Source organism: Procambarus clarkii, chromosome 78 (genome assembly GCF_040958095.1).
Source record: "Procambarus clarkii isolate CNS0578487 chromosome 78, FALCON_Pclarkii_2.0, whole genome shotgun sequence".
NCBI classification, from domain to species: domain Eukaryota; kingdom Metazoa; phylum Arthropoda; class Malacostraca; order Decapoda; family Cambaridae; genus Procambarus; species Procambarus clarkii.
In genome coordinates, this window is record NC_091227.1 from 14,788,267 (window position 1) to 14,807,973 (window position 19,707).

At 41.3% G+C, this 19,707-nt stretch overlaps 1 protein-coding gene across 1 annotated transcript; it reads right to left on the reverse strand.

Annotated features, from left to right (window-relative positions):
• Positions 1 to 1,447: 1,447 nt before the first annotated feature.
• boss (bride of sevenless) lies at positions 1,448 to 17,946 on the reverse strand. Its single transcript, XM_045727093.2, has 11 exons — positions 17,736 to 17,946; positions 15,650 to 15,778; positions 12,516 to 12,682; positions 11,731 to 11,853; positions 8,729 to 8,808; positions 7,871 to 8,049; positions 6,992 to 7,149; positions 5,843 to 6,085; positions 4,210 to 4,428; positions 3,344 to 3,564; positions 1,448 to 2,733 (listed from the first exon to the last, which is right to left on the reverse strand). The coding sequence occupies exons 1-11, from the start codon at positions 17,911 to 17,913 to the stop codon at positions 2,046 to 2,048; spliced, it is 2,385 nt and encodes a 794-aa protein (XP_045583049.2). The 5' UTR covers positions 17,914 to 17,946; the 3' UTR covers positions 1,448 to 2,045.
• Positions 17,947 to 19,707: the final 1,761 nt, after the last annotated feature.

The following is a 19,707-nucleotide window of genomic DNA, read 5'->3' on the forward strand; positions in this document are numbered from 1 at the left end:
GATGTCTCATGTAAACTATGAACACGAGTGAAGGATGTCTCATGTAAACTATGAACACGAGTGAAGGATGTGAAAGATGTCTCATGTAAACTATGAACACGAGTGAAGGATGTCTCATGTAAACTATGAACACGAGTGAAGGATGTCTCATGTAAACTATGAACACGAGGGAAGGATGTGAAAGATGTCTCATGTAAACTATGAACACGAGTGAAGGATGTGAAGGATGTCTCATGTAAACTATGAACACGAGTGAAGGATGTCTCATGTAAACTATGAACACGAGTGAAGGATGTCTCATGTAAACTATTGGAAATTTACGAAAGGCCTGATGGCTGCAGTTTATAATTTTACAAATTAACACAACGGTAAACGTAATTAAAAGCCTACTAATAACGCTTTGTAACATCGTTCGAGAACATTTGAAAGAACTGTTGAAACTTCTCGATAACTCGTCTAAGAGCTTAAAATTGCATTGCAACAGCGTTGGCTTAAAGTTAAGAAAACGTTAGTGAATTGTTTTTCCTCTCATGTTTTTAGTCCTTGAATCCGCCAAAGTGTTGATAAACACCAACGTTATTGGAACAAATTGAAGCAGAGTAAAAACTTCATAAACAAAAATATGGAGGTGTTGTCGGAGCCGAGAGGCAGGTGAGAGGCGTTAGCGAGGGCGGCTGAGAACGAAAGGGACATAAAGGGGCTAGGAAGAGGAGGGGAGAGAGCAGTAGAGAGAGTGAATGGGAATATAAAGATTATATATGGAGAGGAGGGTGGAAGCTAGGCGCGGAGTGGAAGCGTTGACCGTACATCGCGGCCAGCACACAGCCCCCACCCAAAAGGGTTTTCTCATGTGTAAAGCCCCCAAAGGCAGTCCCTATTTCTGATCCGAAATGTAACGAAGAAAAATATAAACCTAAACATTTGTCGAAGGCGATAAGGAGAGGTTTTTTCATTATTTATTGCCCGGTTGTAAAAATATTCATAAAATACGTTATTTTTTCCTTTTATTTTATATTTTTTTAGGATTTGACACACAATAAATGTTTCAGGACAACAAATATTCAGAAACTCGGGTAGAGGGGATTGACTCCCCCGCCCTCCCATGCCTCCTCTGCCCTCTAAGCCTCCTACACCTCCAAGCCTTCTCCGCCCTATATCCTCCACCTCCAAGCCTCCTCCTCCCTCCAAGCCTCATCCGCCCTCCCAGTCTAAATGTGTGTCGGCAGAAATCCTGAAGCATCTCGGGAAGACCAACAAGTTCTGCAATGGCGGACAAAATTTAAGTAAATTGGTCCTGTACACAACAACTGATGAAGCAGCGGAAGGAAGGCCAGTTGGCCCATATGAGCCAGTTCCTATTTTAATCCACTATAACTTATTTCGATATACCCTGTACATGTCTAACATATACTTGAAACATCAAGTAATTCCACTCTCTTTTGCTACCGGTAATCTGTTCCATGAATCAATTATTCTAAATAATTCTAAATTAGAATTTACTCATGTATTTTCTACATCTTAAATTATCCAATTTATAGCCATAACTTACTGCCAAATAGTTACGACAAGTACTATCATTTCAAGAGGATGGGTTGCCGAGCCTGCCACCCCTCTAGACAATATTTTTTCCCTGCCAAGGGCATGACATAGACTCATGATAAGCCTGAGAAAACTGGGTACACGTGGCTGGTAGGGTTAGGTTAGATGAGGAGAGGTTAGGTTAGGTTTGGTTTGGTTAGGTGAATCCAGTGTTTAATCAGTTCCTAATGAAGTCACAATTTACGGGCTATTCATGCCCGTGCCACTTTTTGGATGGCTTCATCTTTATCATTCAATTAAATAACAATGATCTATCTATGAGAACATCTTTGGACCAGGGCGTACGTGTAGGGTGACCTATGACTCGGGCTCCATTCCACCGCTCTGCTCAGAGGCTTTGAACTTAGTCTATTACAGACACCTGCATGCATCCTGAGGGCAGGTGGCTGAAAGGTTAGTCAATAATGGCTTTAGGATTAGTATCTTGATGTCATGTTTACGTTACACTAGAACTGCGTGATCTTGTGCGGCGAGGGTTGGTAGTGGGAGTAAGCCTCGTAGGGGCTTTCCTTGCGGGATGGCGGAGGGTGCACGGTTGGGTCGGGGCCGTAGGCGTGGGGCGAGGCGTGCATCATTTCGGGGAGGTGTCCGATGGAATCGTATAGGGAGAGGGAGGAGGACCGCACCAGGTCCTGGCTGGGCTGCGGGCGGGCGATCTGTCTTATCGGAGTCGCACAGACTGATTCTTTCGCCGCTGCCCGCACCATCAGGTAGGTCTTTGGCACGAAGATTGTAAGCAAGACACAGGTAGGAGTGGCGGCCAGACCAAGGCATATGCACGCTTCACCCCATTCGGGTGGAAGGATCATGTAGAGTGTCGCCCACGCTACCCACACGCCGGCCATCAGGACAGTGGCGATGAAGAACAACAATCCTTCGTGATAGTTTCGTCGAGAGCGAATGATGAAGGGAGATATGACCAGCTGCAGAGCCAACAGGAACATGATGTAGGACTGGGAAATGATGAACTGTAAGCGATTTCCCGAGCAGGTGTAGAGCACTCCTCCTGAAGGAAGTGTGTGGATGGAGGACGGGGTGCCTATGACCCACTGCTGCACCCCCAGCCCCGTCTGCACGCTCACCATGAAGAAGAACAGCGCCGTCTGGATAAGGCCGCTCACGTGACCAACCAGCCTACAAAAAAGAATGTTGAAACATGATACAAGACGAAAATATCTGTACTAAATGAATGTTATTCAATATTCTCGTTGAATTATTTATATTAGCTCTGGGATTTCAAAGTATTCAAACATTAAAAGTACATAAAATCGGAATAATAACTCAATAACACTCGTATGGCGTCATTCAGATCAGAATTCAGCCACCAGCCGTCACCGTGAGGGCCACAACCTCGCCTCGTCTGACCAGATCAACTGGCTTAAGATGCCACACTTCATAACAAGCTCCCAGAAAGGATGTACCAGCTTCACAGGTCTCTTAAAGATGATGTATCTGAACATTAGGCTCAACTACCTCTCTAGAAGACAGCTCTATATAATGAAAGCCATTTACATCCTCAGTAGGGAAGACCTCTCCCCCCAACTCCTTTGAAATTATAAGAATTCCCAAGATACTTGAAGTCATTGAACCCATGGCACATTATCGTTACTAAACTCCATCGTCACTATACTCTATAACTCGGCAATTTTTCGACAAGAGTAAACTCTTTTCAGCTACGCAACTCATGAGTCAGAAAACTACTGCTACGAGTTGACCTGAAAGAAGGCCCCAGCGGGCTACCCACCCTTCCGAGTCAGCCGTGGCTAGCATGAGAGACCTGGAGAGCATGATGGCGAAGACTAGAGCGTAGGCCAGGCCGGTGGAGAAGGCGCGCAAGCGGCAGGTTAGTGTGCTCGCCTCGAAGCTGTAAGGCAAGATGGCCGCGTACAGGAAGATGCAGGACGCCAGCATCAGTAGAGAGAATCCTTGGGAGCCTTCCGGTGCTTGCCCACGACACGACCGAATCTGTAGTTTATAATATTCATATAAAAGAAATTGCAATAGTTTCTGTTTTGTACAAATTTTGATGTACGTGTATATTAAGCATTCTCGAAAAACCACTAAAAAGCTATGCAGAACACCATATTGTTGACGCTTTGATGTTTGGCTTAAAATTGCGGAGGGTTATTAATGCTATCACAATAGTTGACCAAACCACACACTAGAAAGTGAAGAGACGACGACGTTTCGGTCCGTCCTGGACCATTATCAAGTCGATGGTATCACAATCTACTTGATAATGGTCCAAGACGGACCGAAACCTCGTCGTCTTTTCACTTTCTAGTCAGTGGTTTGGTCACCATTTTTCAGCCACGTTATTGTGACTCCTAATCTGCCTATGACAATAGTTTAATTACTGTCTAAAAAGCAGAGATACTTTGCCCTTGAACATAGTTCAGGACTAAAGTAAACTATCAATGTATATTAAGACATAGGGTACACCATGACAGCCATATGTCAAAGCCTCATGCCACACAGTGTGTCAAGGCACCGAGCCATAACAGAGCAGCAAGGCACCCAGTAGTAAGCCATGAGGCAAGACACGATGCCACACAACATACAACCCCATACAACTCCCCCTACCACCTCACCAGCGGCATCGAACCTTACCCCAATGAAAATGGAGATGGCGACAGCCAGGAGGAAGCCAATGATGGCCATGGTAGCGCAAATCGTGACCCAGGCCTCGGTCCGCCACCTGAGGTCGGCCAGGAAGGCGAAGCGGACGTTCAGGCAGCGACAGTAGAAGCAGAGGTACCGGGGAGGCCGGTCAGGGCCCTCCAGCAGGCTGTTCTCCAGTTCCAGCGAACCTGCGGAGAAATGCCCGACCTGGAACAAGGTAGGAAGAACCTAGTTTTAGCGAGTGTAAGAATAAGAGGCAAGGAGTCGAGGCTAATTTCGTGGTCTGAGGAGAAATACTGATTACCAAGTATAGGGGTATTTGTACACGAATCTTTGTGTGCAAATTGCGTGAAATTGAAGTGATTGAGGGAATTATTCGGAGTAGAAAGTTGCACTATGGGAAAACAAATAATGGTCGTTTAAAAGGGACGGGGGACGAGAACAGGTTCGTAATATATAAGATCTGATAATGATGTTTGATATGATGTTGTGTTTATTATTTTCCTTTTATAATAGCTGTTGGTGTTAACGGTATTATTTCATCACTACAACAGATAACAATAATAAATCATCATTATTATGCCACTCCTAACTTTCATGAGGTGTAAGACACCATCCAGATGAAAATAGAGATATGAAGATTATACGTATATATAATCTTAATCATAAGATTATAGAGATACGAAGATTATAGCCATTTAATAAGTCAGTCATATATTTCCTGTATATTCCACACTACATATTAAGGGAAGCAGCATTGCTGTATTCAAGCAAATGATCCACAACACTTTACCTTTGCATAAGACTGGATGAATTGTACTTTTCTGCTAATCGATTCCTAAAAATGTCAGTTATTTTCATTGTGTGAGACAGACTTCACCTGGCCTTGTTGTTAATGTGAGAGACAGACTCCACCTGGCCTTGGTGTTCCTAATATTTTTCGTACACCACACACACTGATATCGTTCCCTCACCATGTCCAGGTCTCCCTCTCCTCATACTTCCCTCATGTTCACTAATTCACACTCACCAACATTAATATAAGCTACATTTCCAGCATTTTCATGCTGCAATGAGCTTTAATTACTTTCTCTACTCTCAACTTCACTTTCACCTAATTCCTTTTTTTTATACCAATAAAAAGCAGCAACTGCATAAATTTACCAACATTATTTAGGACGTCTCCAATGATTATGATTTAACACATAATGTTTCATTCTGTCCCAACTACAATTATATAAATCTTGCCAAACATACAGTTTATGCAGTCTTTTTAACATACATCAACAAACTGTTCAACTTATATTCACACAAATCCACAATTTTTGGCAAGAAAAACTTCATTTACATACATTTGAGTATATACATTACTTTACGTAATTAATTTACTTTACAAGAACGGGTAACGTATGTTTTAATACAAACATTTGATCTACATAACTTCTTAAAATATTGAATCCACCTTGGGCAAATACTTGCTACTAATACTACCACCATTGCTGATAGCTCATGCTACCACTTCAGCTAGCTGCTGCTACTACCACAACACCTATCTGCTACTACCACAACAACTATCTGCTAACTACCACTACCCAGCTGCCATCAACACCACAAGAACCACCTTGGTAAAGGCGAGTGTTGTGTAGTCATCGTGACCTGTTGGTGCCAGGCGAAGCACTTGATAATGAGGTCTCTGAGCCTTGATGGAAAGCTTCTCTATTACGTCAGGACCGTCGCCGCCGTCGTCAGTATTGGGAATGTTGGTGAACGTCGCACTGGCGTTGCTGCACCAGCCGGACCCTCCACACGCCCGCAGAACCGCCCGTCGTACGCCCACGCCCATTGCATACATCGCTTTCACCATCTTAGAGGGAATAAGGAAAATACCGTTTGTTAGTGTAAAAGATTTGTCCGTGAAAAGAGCCCGTGATTAGGGCAGACGCTTCGCAATCGATTGGTCCTGGGTTCGATTCCTGGATAGGGAGAGACAGTTGACCTCGTTCGCTTGCATCCGACCTCGATAAGCTTACCAAGATTTGTGTTTTCCAAAATGGTAACACATAAGCTGGCGAAAATGACTGGAAAATCCTGGTTCTAACATGACTCTCAGCAGGAAAATACTTTTTGAGTTAAAAAAAAATGTGCAATAATGTAACTTTTGCACTTATTATTGTTGCAAATTCTATTGTTATGGTTTCAATCCAACTACTATTGTAGCTAATTCCACCACTATTGTTGCTAATCCCACCAATATTGTTGCTAATCCCACCACTATTGTTGCTAATCCCACCACTATTGTTGCTAATCCCACCACTATTGTTGCTAATCCCACCACTATTGTTGCTAATCCTATTACTTCTGTTAATACCACTACTACTGTTAATCTTACCACTATTGTCTCCCCCATTCGGGCTACTCATGCCCGTGCCCATCTCTTGGGTGGCTTAATCTTCATTAGTATCTTCCCTCTATTCCTACGGACACTCTTGAGTGGATTTCAGCTAAACTTTGCAAAGCTCTCTCATTTGCTCCTTAGGTAGATCATAAACTTTAACTATGAATGTTTTGATTCATTGCAGAAGTTGCCATCTAAGCTTTTCTCGAAAATTGCTCCACTCACTTTGCGCTTCTTCGATCGTAATAACTTTGCGCTGAAGTTCATTGTGTAGCCTGGCGCTGAGGACGAGAAGCGGTGTTCTCAACGTGGTATGGCCATTGGCGTTCATTGTGAACTGATCCCCCCTTTATCCTCTTCACAACCTCTCCTCACCTGGTACACTGCAGGCTCCTCTACGTAGTCCTCGGGGGTGAAGTGCTGGTAGAGTTTGGACCCCGAGGACGCCACCGTCAGGAAGTGTTCGCCGAACTCCGGCACCGTCTGGCTGGTCCTCTTTAGCACCAGCAACCCAGACGCGACAGAGTTCAGGTCTGGAAGATGTGTGTAAGGGTTCAGGCCTGGATGATGTGTGTAAGAGTTCAGGCCTGGATGATGTGTGTAAGAGTTCAGGCCTGGATGATGTGTGTAAGGGTTCAGGCCTGGAAGATGTGTGTAAGGGTTCAGGCCTGGATGATGTGTGTAAGGGTTCAGGCCTGGAAGATGTGTGTAAGAGTTCAGGCCTGGATGATGTGTGCAAGAGTTCAGGCCTGGATGATGTGTGTATGAGTTCAGGCCTGGAAGACGTGTATAAGGTGATAGAAGAAGTTGTTGTGGAAAGATTGAAGAAGGGTTCTGAGGCATAATGATCATCGCAGTCAGGTTATAACCATAAGAAGCGTTTGGGCAACGTTTCCTTTCACCTGAAACCACTGTTTTCCTAGCAACAGAAGAACAGAGTTAGACAACTGTTTTGAGTTGCATCCCGAAAAAATGTTAGCAGGTGGCATAGGAAGACCATATTAAGCTGAACAGGCTTCTTGTTCCAGAAAATGGAAAAATCAAGAGGTAAACCATAAATATACCAGATATACAAATATTATGAGAGGAAAACATGAGGGATATGTTTGGTGTATGAGAGAAGGGAAGTCAGGCATAAGAAGAAACAAGAACGAATATTACAAATGTCAACAAATCCAGACACAAAACAAAAAATATACTAACGAATATGGCTAATCGGTAGAACGGCCATGAAACAGCCGTATAGTGACGTACCCTGGAAGACACTCTCCTGGATGGTTCCAGTGGGCGCCAGCACCCAGTGGAAGTTAGTGCGATTGCGTCGGGCGGCGTCGAGGGCGGCGTGCAGGCGATCCTGAGGCCCAATGAGCACCACCCCGCCCGTTCCAGCCACGCCCAACGCTTCCAGCACCGCCCCGTACACCTTCTCGTCACTGGTAATACAACCCCACGCTAGAGAATAAATCCACGCTACAGCACAAACACATATGAATCAATACAAGCAGCGGAAGACAAGTTTTGTAGCAAGGCAAAAGTTTTTATTTTACTCCACGATCGAGGCACTGTGATAAGATACAACACAACTAATGAATCTATTATGTTTGAACTAATGGTTGAGATTGTGAAAGCACTTCAATTATAATCACCAAATATAAACATTATAATTATAACATATATACACAGGGTATCTCCCATAAATTTGAACATTCCCTCTATCACAGGTCAGCAATGGTTGTTTTGCAATAAATAGTAACAATAATTGGCAGTGTACTTTGTAAGTAATGGAAGGCAGTAGAGTATATACTGCTACAATGTAAATGAGAGGGTGCATTGAAGGGGCGAGGCTACCTGTTGGTGTGGGGGAGAAAGGGACGAGGCTACCTGTTGGTGTGGGGGAGAAAGGGGCGAGGCTACCTGTTGGTGTGGGGGACAAAGGGGCGAGGCTACCTGTTGGTGTGGGGGAGGAAGGGGTGAGGCTACCTGTTGGTGTGGGGGAGAAAGGGGCGAGGCTACCTGCTGGTGTGGGGAAGAAAGGGGCGAGGCTACCTGTTGGTGTGGGGGAGGAAGGGGTGAGGCTACCTGTTGGTGTGGGGGAGGAAGGGGTGAGGCTACCTGTTGGTATGGGGGAGGATGGCTTCAGCGCCCACGCAGATGTCGAGTCCAGCCGCCAGGTGGCCAAACTTCTGCAGCTCCTGTTAAGGGTGATGCTGTTATAAATATTAATGATATACTTACCCAAGTAAACCCTTTACAGATGTGTAAGACTGAATATAATGTAAGACGCAGTTCGATGTGCTCATATCTCTTGACAGGAGCCACCTTAAGGCACCAACAACAAACTGCATCTCAATTATAAAATAATAATAATAATATATAAACAAACATATTACCAAGAAACAAACATTTATGATTACAGTTTGTTTGTTTTTAATTTCAGCCCATTCTCTGGTTTTGGTAGTTCTTATTGTAACAAGGTTATTTTGAGGTGCTTCCGGGGCTTAGCGTCCCCGCGGCCCGGTCGTCGACCAGGCCTCCTCCCATAGTATATATACCGTAGTATATAGAGGACCATAGTTTTTGAGAGATATACAAGAGTTGTTACATTCTTGTACAGCCACTAGTACGCGTAGCGTTTCGGGCAAGTCCTTAATCCTAAGGTCCCTGGAATACGATCCCCGCCGCGAAGAATCGTTTTTTCATCCAAGTACACATTTTACTGTTGCGTTAAACAGAGGCTACAGTTAAGGAATTGCGCCCAGTAAATCCTCCCCGGCCAGGATACGAACCCATGACATAGCGCTCGCGGAACGCCAGGCGAGTGTCTTACCACTACACCACGGAGACTGCTAATATAGCTATATAGTATATATATATACCGACGTACAACGAAATTAGAACGTAGAAATCTGAAGTATTGAGTTGGACAAACCGGAAATCAATTTTTTTTTATTTGCGTTACTTTGACAAAGTAACCTAACATACCGGAGCCCAGGAGTGGGCAAGGCGGCGGCCGGAGGGACCCCCATCTTCTTGAGGTTATCTTGAGATGATTTCGGGGCTTTTTAGTGTCCCCGCGGCCCGGTCCTCGACCAGGCCTCCACCCCCAGGAAGCAGCCCGTGACAGCTGACTAACACCCACATACCTATTTTACTGCTAGGTAACAGGGGCATAGGGTGAAAGAAACTCTGCCCATTGTTTCTCGCCGGCGCCCGGGATTGAACCCGGGACCACAGAATCACAAGTCCAGTGTGCTGTCCGCTCGGCCGACCGGCTCCCATACGCATACATGACAACCCTCCCGCTTCGGGGTCCTGTTAGGAGCTTCCACTATGAATAACTTTTCCATGTATGATGCTGTTAAGTCACCAATCCTGCCGCTTAGGCAGCTTGTTCTTTTGCCTTCAGCTTTAGTTCTTTTTTTTAATGATATACTGTGCACCTCTCCCTTTGTGTGCTGTGTTCCCATATAAGAAAAACGAAATATAAAAGAATTTTTAATTTTGGTATGTTGTTATTGTGTGTTATTATTATCGTCTTAACTCTTGTGGGTTGTGATGAGATCTGCCATTTATGTGTATTTTAGTGTGTGTTTGATAGGGAAATATGTATGTTTAGGGATGCCTTCTCACCATGGCTGGGGGGGGGGGGGAGATTGGTGCCCTGAAGTCACATAAGCACACTATACACCCCCCCCCCCCAAGAGGCAAGGGGAGTTAGGGGACAAGAATGCACGATATCTGAGGCCTAATGCACGATATCTGAGGCCTAATGCACGATATCTGAGGCCTAATGCACGATATCTGAGGCCTAATGCACGATATCGGAGGCCTAATGCACGATATCTGAGGCCTAATGCACGATATCTGAGGCCTAATGCACGATATCTGAGGCCTAATGCACGATATCTGAGGCCTAATGCACGATATCTGAGGCCTAATGCACGATATCTGAGGCCTAATGCACGATATCTGAGGCCTAATGCACGATATCTGAGGCCTAATATAGTACATGTGTGTGCTATACTAGGCTTCGGAATATTTAGTTTTTATAGCTTCATTTATTTTAAAGAATTCCTTACTAGTATCTAAAAGTTAGAAAAGTTAAAGAATTCCTTACTAGTATCTAAAAGTTAAGTACGTACGAACTCGTGAGAACTGACGATCGTCACAATACCTATTATCTAAACAGAAGGATGGCTTGTTTTATTTGGTTTGATTTAAATTCTGACTTAGATTATTAAATTTTGAATTATCACTAAACACCCGCAGACAGGCAATTGTCACTAAACACCCGCAGACAGGCAATTGTCACTAAACACCCGCAGACAGGCAATTGTCACTAAACACACGCAGACAGGCAATTGTCACTAAACACCCGCAGACAGGCAATTGTCACTAAACACCCGCAGACAGGCAATTGTCACTAAACACACGCAGACAAGCAATTATCACTAAACACCCGCAGACAGGCAATTGTCACTAAACACACGCAGACAGGCAATTGTCCCTAAACACACGCAGACAGGCAATTGTCCGCATGCAGGCGATGAGTCACAATAACGTGGCTGAAGTATGATGACCAGACCACACACTAGAAATTGAAGAGACGACGACGTTTCGGTCCGTCCTGGACCATTCTCAAGTCGATTGTGATGAGGACAGCTCTCCTCAGCTCTCTCTTGCCTATTTAATTCTTGTCCCTACCTGTCCTCATCACAATCGACTTGAGAATGGTCCAGGACGGACCGAAACGTCGTCGTCTCTTCAATTTCTAGTGTGTGGTCTGGTCATCAGGCAATTGTCCCTAAACACACGCAGACAGGCAATTGTCACTAAACACACGCAGACAGGCAATTGTCCCTAAACACCCGCAGACAGCAATTGTCCCTAAACACACGCAGACAGGCAATTGTCACTAAACACCCGCAGACAGCAATTGTCCCTAAACACACGCAGACAGGCAATTGTCCCTAAACACCCGCAGACAGGCAATTGTCCCAAAACACCCGCAGACAGGCAATTGTCCCTAAACACACGCAGACAGGCAATTGTCACTAAACACCCGCAGACAGGCAACTCGTACCTACTTTTATTCATTTGAAAATCCTACTAACCTGGATGGTGGGAGCGGCAACGGCTACGGAGGTCCAGTTGAGTCTCTGGAGGAGAAGTACGAGGGCCTCCAGCTGTGGCATAATGTCCTCGGCGTCCACGCTGACGGAGGGCGCGCCCACGTCCTGTAGCAGGAAGAATTCAGGAGGCGACATGCATGTGCCGGTCAGTGAGGCACAACGGCAACTGAGAGACAATATTAATACCTCTGTTCACATGAGCACAGGAGGCATTTGGTGAAAGGAAACGTGCTCAACTATTTCTATACAGCTCGGGAATCGACCCCTGGGATGCCAGACTGAGTCGAGAACAAAGCCAAACAAGTCCCATGATGTCTATAATGCATGGTGGGTGGTGTAGCGGATCAAATAGTATCCGAGCCTTATACATGGCATGCTTTACGGGTCTAATTTTGATCAAAATATGTCCTTGAGTTTTCTCTGTGTTTTACCCAATGATAACGTTGAGTGGTAAAGAGCCTACCTACCAACCTACCTTGTGTCTACATTCCTACCTGATGGAACTGTTTGCTGAGCGTTTAAGAGCATTTTTGTTGGGCATTTTCGAAATCTGATTGGCCGTTTGCGATTTAATGTTAGGCATTTGGGAACTTTTTGTTGGGCAATTTAGAATTTTTATCGGACGTTTTATACCTTTTGTTGGGCGTTTCGGATTTTTTTCCCCGAGCAGACGGATGGTTTTTGTAGGGTAATGCGGAGAGTGAGGTGAAGGACGCCGGCCTTATAGTCGAGAGGATATGCTTTAGGTCGGCTGGAAGAGCGCTCACCTGAAGGAACGACGAGAGCTGGTCGTGGTGGGGGTGAGTGTGGACGACGCCCACATGAGGCGCCGCGCGACACACAGGCGGCTCTAAGTATCTTCCCTCCAGCACCGCGGTGGCGGCCGCCCTCATCACCGCCTCCGGACCCCCACAAGTATCGTAGATGCTCACTCCTGCAGGAAAGGTTCTGGCTCGGTACTGGTGAATAACGATATGGTGCACACGAACATAACTTCCTTCAACACCATTGGTGTGTGCAAATTGCAGTGGTGGTAAAATAGTTTAATTTAGTATATGCCGAGACTTAAGTTTTAATTTATAGAGCAAAACGGAGATTTTACAGACCGGCAGGAAATTTTATATCCACATGTATATATTAATGGTGCCTGATATTTGTGTGTTTTGTTGCATAGTATGTTTGTTGGAAAGATTATGACATCGATAAGAGTTAGAAGGGAGGTAGTCACACTGATACAGTAGCAAATTGAAATAATTAAAAACATTATGTCTACATATATAATTTTCAATTTTATTTCAAAATATAAATATATTATAAATATAACACACACACACACACACACACATATATATATATATATATATATATATATATATATATATATATATATATATATATATATAAATATATATATATATATATATATATATATATATATATATATATAAATATATATATATATATATATATATATATATATATATATATATATATATATTTATATATATATATATATATATATATATATATATTTATATATATATATATATATATATATATATATATATATATATATTTATATATATATATATATATATATATATATATATATATATATAAATATATATATATATATATATATATATATATATATATATATATATATATATATATATATATATATATATATATATATATATGTCGTTCCTAGTAGCCAGAACGCACTTCTCAGCCTACAATGCAAGGCCCGATTTGCCTAATAAGCCAAGTTTTCATGAATTAATGTTTTTTCGACTACCTAACCTACCTAACCTAACCTAACCTAACTTTTTCGGCTACCTAACCAAACCTAACCTATAGAGATAGGTTAGGTTAGGTTAGGTAGGGTTGATTAGGTTCGGTCATATATCGACGTTAATTTTAACTCCAATAAAAAAAGTTGACCTCATACATAATGAAATGGGTAGCTTTATCATTTCATAAGAAAAAAAATAGAGAAAATATATTAATTCAGGAAAACTTGGCTTATTAGGCAAATCGGGCCTTGCATAGTAGGCTGAGAAGTGCGTTCTGGCTACTAGGTACAACATATATATATATATATAATATAATATATATATATATATATATATATATATATATATATATATATATATATATATATATATATAATACATACATATATATATATATATATATATATATATATATATATATATATATATATATATATATATATATATATATGTCGTACCTAGTAGCCAGAACGCACTTTTCAGCCTACTATGCAAGGCCCGATTTGCCTAATAAGCCAAGTTTTCCTGAAATAATATATTTTCTGTAATTTTTTTCTTATGAAATGATAAAGCTATCCATTTCATTATGTATGAGGTCAATTTTTGTTATTGGAGTTAAAATTAACGTAGATATATGACCGAACCTAACCAACCCTACCTAACCTAACCTAACCTATCTTTATAGGTTAGGTTAGGTTAGGTAGCCGAAAAAGTTAGGTTAGGTTAGGTAGGTTAGGTAGTCGAAAAACAATTAATTCATGAAAACTTGGCTTATTAGACAAATCGGGCCTTGCATAGTAGGCTGACAAATGCGTTCTGGCTACTAGGTACGACATATATATATATATATATATATATATATATATATATATATATATATATATATATATATATACATATATATATATATATATATATATATATATATATATATATATATATATATATATATGTCGTACCTAGTAGCCAGAACTCACTTTTTGGCCTACTATTCAAGGCCCGATTTGCCTTATAAGCCAAGTTTTCCTGAATTAATATATTTTTTCTAATTTTTTTCTTATGAAATGATAAAGCTACCCATTTCATTATGTATGAGGTCAATTTTTTTTTATTGGAGTTAAAATTAACGTAGATATATGACCGAACCTAACCAACCCTACCTAACCTAACCTAACCTATATTTATAGGTAAGGTTAGGTTAGGTAGCCAAAAAAAGCTAGGTTAGGTTAGGTTAGGTAGGTTAGGTAGACGAAAAAACATTAATTCATGAAAACTTGGCTTATTAGGCAAATCGGGCCTTGAATAGTAGGCTGAGAAGTGCGTTCTGGTTATTAGGTACGACATATATATATATATATATATATATATATATATATATATATATATATATATATATATATATATATATATATATATATATATATATATATGTCGTACCTAGTAGCCAGAACTCACTTTTTGGCCTACTATGCAAGGCCCGATTTGCCTAGTAAGCCAATTTTTCCTGAATTAATATATTTTTTCTAATTTTTTTCTTATGAAATGATAAAGCTACCCATTTCATTATGTATGAGGTCAATTTTTTTTATTGGAGTTAAAATTAACGTAGATATATGACCGAACCTAACCAACCCTACCTAACCTAACCTAACCTATCTTTATAGGTTAGGTTTGGTTAGGAAGCCGAAAAAGTTAGGTTAGGTTAGGTTAGGTAGGTTAGGTAGTCGAAAAACAATTAATTCATGAAAAATTGGCTTATTAGGCAAAACGGGCCTTGAATAGTAGGCTGAGAAGTCCGTTCTGGCTACTAGGTACGACATATACACACACAAAAGATTGGGGGTGGTAGGAGAAGATAATATTAGTGTTCATTGAGAAACCACAAGGTCTTCTCTGAATACTTTTTATTTTCTTCTCCGAGGCTATGGGTCCCCACATTGGTACCAGAGGTGGTACCCTCACAAACTTGTATATGTTATATATATAAATAAAGAGCCCAATTATCAACGTCGAACCAATGCCACTCTTGGGTATTGTGCCCACTGGCTAAGACTCTGCAGTACTTTCCTTAACCGGAACAACGAAGGTGTGACCGGCATACTAACCCAGGGAGACGCCGGGGATGAAGGCGAGGCGCCCCATCTTGAGGGCGGTCCAGCGGGCGGCTTCCATGAGCTGGACACCCGCCAGGTCCACCTGGCCACACCGCACGCCCCCGTGAACGTCTATGAGACCTGGGTGCACGTAGAATGAGAAACTGTGATTATATAACATTTAGACCAGAATAAATCATTGCCCGAAACGCTTTGCGTAATAGTGGCTTTAGGCATTGTATGTACTAGCTCTATCTATAAATCCATCAACTTTTGTATCTTACCTTGTATGTATGTACTTTACCCGAATAAAAATTTGTATTTGTATTACAATAAGGCTGTGACGAGTAGCCTTAATTACAGCATCGAATTAAGTTGAAATTGAAATAAGTTTATTGAGGTAAAATAAACACAAAGGGATGAGGTAGCTCAAGCTATTTTCACCCCGTTCAGTACAACGTGTTCATACATATATAGACATACATCACAAACAATGAACATATTGCCGAACATTTTGAGAGATAAACATATACAATTCCTCCTTTACACAAGTAGTATGGTATCAGACGTACACACAAATACTTTTATGACTTAGGTATACTGTATAGACATACAGCATAGAGGTTCATTATTGACTAGTGCTTAATATTAAACAGCATCGAGATACGTTATAGCCTATTGTTAATATTACACATTGTATCAACAATCGACTTGATAATGGAGAGATCGAAACGTCGTCGCCTCATCTGCTGTTGTTTAGTCTTCTTAAAGAATGTATTTATGCAACTACTGATTTAACAACTGTATTATGTTCTGTATATTTTTAAATCAACTTAATATTTGAGAATCTAATGAGTCTGGTGATGCTGCAGGTGTCAGATTATTACATATATTTGGCGGGTCTCATTTTCGTAATGCGCATAAACATACGTTTCCTTTGCATGTCATATTTTCTAAACGTGGATTGTACCTGGGATGATGATCTGAGAGTTCTTCTACTTCCCAAACCCGGCCCGGGGTCAGGCTTGATAGGAAATATTCTCAAATATTTCAAATAATAAAATAGTCTTTGCCCTACAGTTCTCTCTTTCACGGTTTTCTGTGGTCTCATGCCAGGCACCCGAGGGTAAACTCGTCCATCACTCACAGTTCAGCTTCCACCACCTTCCATCATCGGTTTTTTAACTCTTATTCGACTTATCTCCGTTTATTAGTGTCTTGTATATCAGTTTCCTTAAACGAGCGAGCGCCTCTCATTATAGGTATATTTTATATAACATTCAATCTACTGTATAATGGGATAGGAAGAGTCCCAATTCCCATAGGAAGAGGATTGATTTTATTTACCCTAATTTGTTCCGAGCTGTGATGAGCCAATTCACTTATTTATCCTTGTGCAGTTATATTTTATTAATGATTGGGGTAATAATCTGTGTATAGCAGCTTTTGCAAAGAGTTACTGACTGGGGTTGCTAGTCATTTTGGTTTTCTATTTCATTGTTTAGTATGTCAATGGGACAATGTACCCGGCAGCAGGATACATCTTTCATCCTACTGAAAATCATATATGATCCTTATTTCAATTCCTCAGCAATGGGGAGACGTTTAGATTGTATATTGAGAGGCTGTGTATATTACATGTATTGTTCCTGTTATTAATATTTGTTGATGAATAGTCATATATATAATTCAACATATGTATGTGGTTTGGTCAACATGTATACATAATTGTTCATATTTGGGCAGACTTCTGTCATGTGGTTGTATTGTGTGTTTGCTGGGAAGGGAATGAAGACAGTATTATAATTGTATATTATATAAAGTCAAAATTGCATGTAACTTTTCAGGCATAACAGTACACAACACAAGCTTCGCAACACTTGGGCTCACTTTCTGTCTCTCACTGAGGAAAGAAGGTATATGATCACGGGCACCATTCCTTCCCTCCGTCCCCGTCCCAAATCCTTTTATCCTAACCTCTTCCCAGTGCTATATAGTCGTAATTGCTTGGCCCTTTCCGTGATAATTCCTTCCTTATTTATCCTAATTATTATTAGGATATCCTAATACCATTATTGATATTGTTATTCATACGTACCAGTGATGTAAATATCGCTGGAGGCGGCGGGAAACGTGCGCTGTCTAAGGCAGGAAGGCCCCAAGGAGCCACCAGGAGCATCTTCACCGTCACCTTCGTCGCCACCTTCACCGCTGCCGTACCAGAAGCCGGCCACCCCCGCGGGCAACGCCACCACCACCAGCAGCGCCGCCATCATCGTCGTCGTCGTCAGGACAAAGCTGCCCGTCGTTAATTTACTTCCCTGAGGGCGTTTAGTTTAGTTATAGCTTCTCTAACACATGCACTTTCAACGGGATCGTAGCATCCTTTAAGTAACGTATTTTTACCTTCCATACAAGACTAGCATTTCTTTTACAATAAGAAATGCACGCAATAGATACTCTAGGAGTTGTGAAGTCAAGGCATGACAGCTGAAAGTGCATTGAGATTGTATTAAATTATTGAACAAGGAAAACTCCGATTTTCTGAAGGAAAACTGGGAGTTTTAAATATATATATATATATATATATATATATATATATATATATATATATATATATATATAAATAAAATGTGTGTGTGTGTACTCAACTAGTTGTGCATGCGGGGGGTTGAACTTTGGCTCTTTGGTCCCGCCTCTCAATTGTCAATCAACTGGTCTACAGATTCCTGAGACTACTGGACTCTATCAAATCTACATTTGAAACTGTGTATGGAGTCTGCCTCCACCACATCACTGCTTAATGCAACCCCCACAAGTGTGTGTGTGTGTGTGTACTCACCTAGTTGTGCTTGGAGGGGTTAAGCTCTGGCTCTTTGGTCCCGCCTCTCAACTGTCACTCTACTGATGTACAGGTTCCTGAGCCTATTGGGCTCCATTATATCCACACTTGAAACTGGGTATGAAATCTGCCTCAACCACATTACTTCCTAATGCATTCCTTTTGTCAATCACTCTGACACTAAAAAAATTCTTTCTAACATCTCTGTGGCTCATTTGGGCACACAATTTCCACCTGTGTCCCCTAGTGCATGTGCCCCTTATGTTAAATCAGCCTGTCTTTATCTACCATATCAATTTCTTTGAGAATCTTGTATGTGGTGATCAAGTCCCGCATAACTCTTCTGTCTTCCAGCTACGTGACGTTTAATTCCCGTAGTCTCTACTCGTAGCTCATACCTCTCAGTTCGGGTACTAGCCTGGTGGCAAACCTTTGAACCTTTTACAGTTTAGTCATATGCTTGACTAGATATGGACTCCATGCTGGAGCTGCATACTCCAGGATTGGTCTGACATATGTGGTATACAAAGTTCTGAATTATTCCTTGCACATTCATTGTGTGTGTGTGTGTGTGTGTGTGTGTGTGTGTGTGTGTGTGTAAATCACGAAGAAATTAACATGTGATGAACAATGTGATAATGTCAGAAAACGAAGAAAGGATTAAGACAAGAATTTTCTTGAGTACAATACTTTCGTATTTAATAATACGAAATCACTTCTGAAGATGTATTATTCGTGGCCCTTCCTTCGTGGTCTGACATTATAGTACTTTACAGCTATATCATGTGCACTTCAAGAAAGACATTATAAGGTACTAATCATTGCAATAATGATACAACATTTATATAGTGCTAGTGTGCTATTTATCGTGTGCCAGGCCCAGGTACAATGGGCAATGCCCATTGTACTGAGCAATGGATACTGAGATAGGATATTAGTACAATGGGCAATGCCCATTGTATTAATATCCTATCTGTATTAATGCTAATATCCTATCTGTCCATCTACTTATTCATCCATCTATATTTTTATCTAGCCCCCCCCCCTCTCCCCATTCTCTCAGAAAAAATATATATTAAGAACCACTTAAATAACTGTATGGATGTAAGAAATTATATTGCGACAAAAATTTCATGTTAAATACACCCAATATTTCACACATGACCATGAAAATGGCCTAAGGATGTTTACAATAAATATTAAAGCATTTAATTTAGGCCTACCCCGT

Coding starts and splice junctions, on each gene's coding strand:
- boss (XM_045727093.2), bottom strand. CDS start 17,913: ATGATGGCGGCGCTGCTGGTGGTGGTGGCGTTGCCCGCGGGGGTGGCC. Junction 4,429..5,842: donor CAACACTCGCCTTTACCAAG/GTGGTTCTTGTG, acceptor ACCTTGTTCCAG/GTCGGGCATTTCTCCGCAGG. Junction 3,565..4,209: donor CCATCTCCATTTTCATTGGG/GTAAGGTTCGAT, acceptor TATAAACTACAG/ATTCGGTCGTGTCGTGGGCA.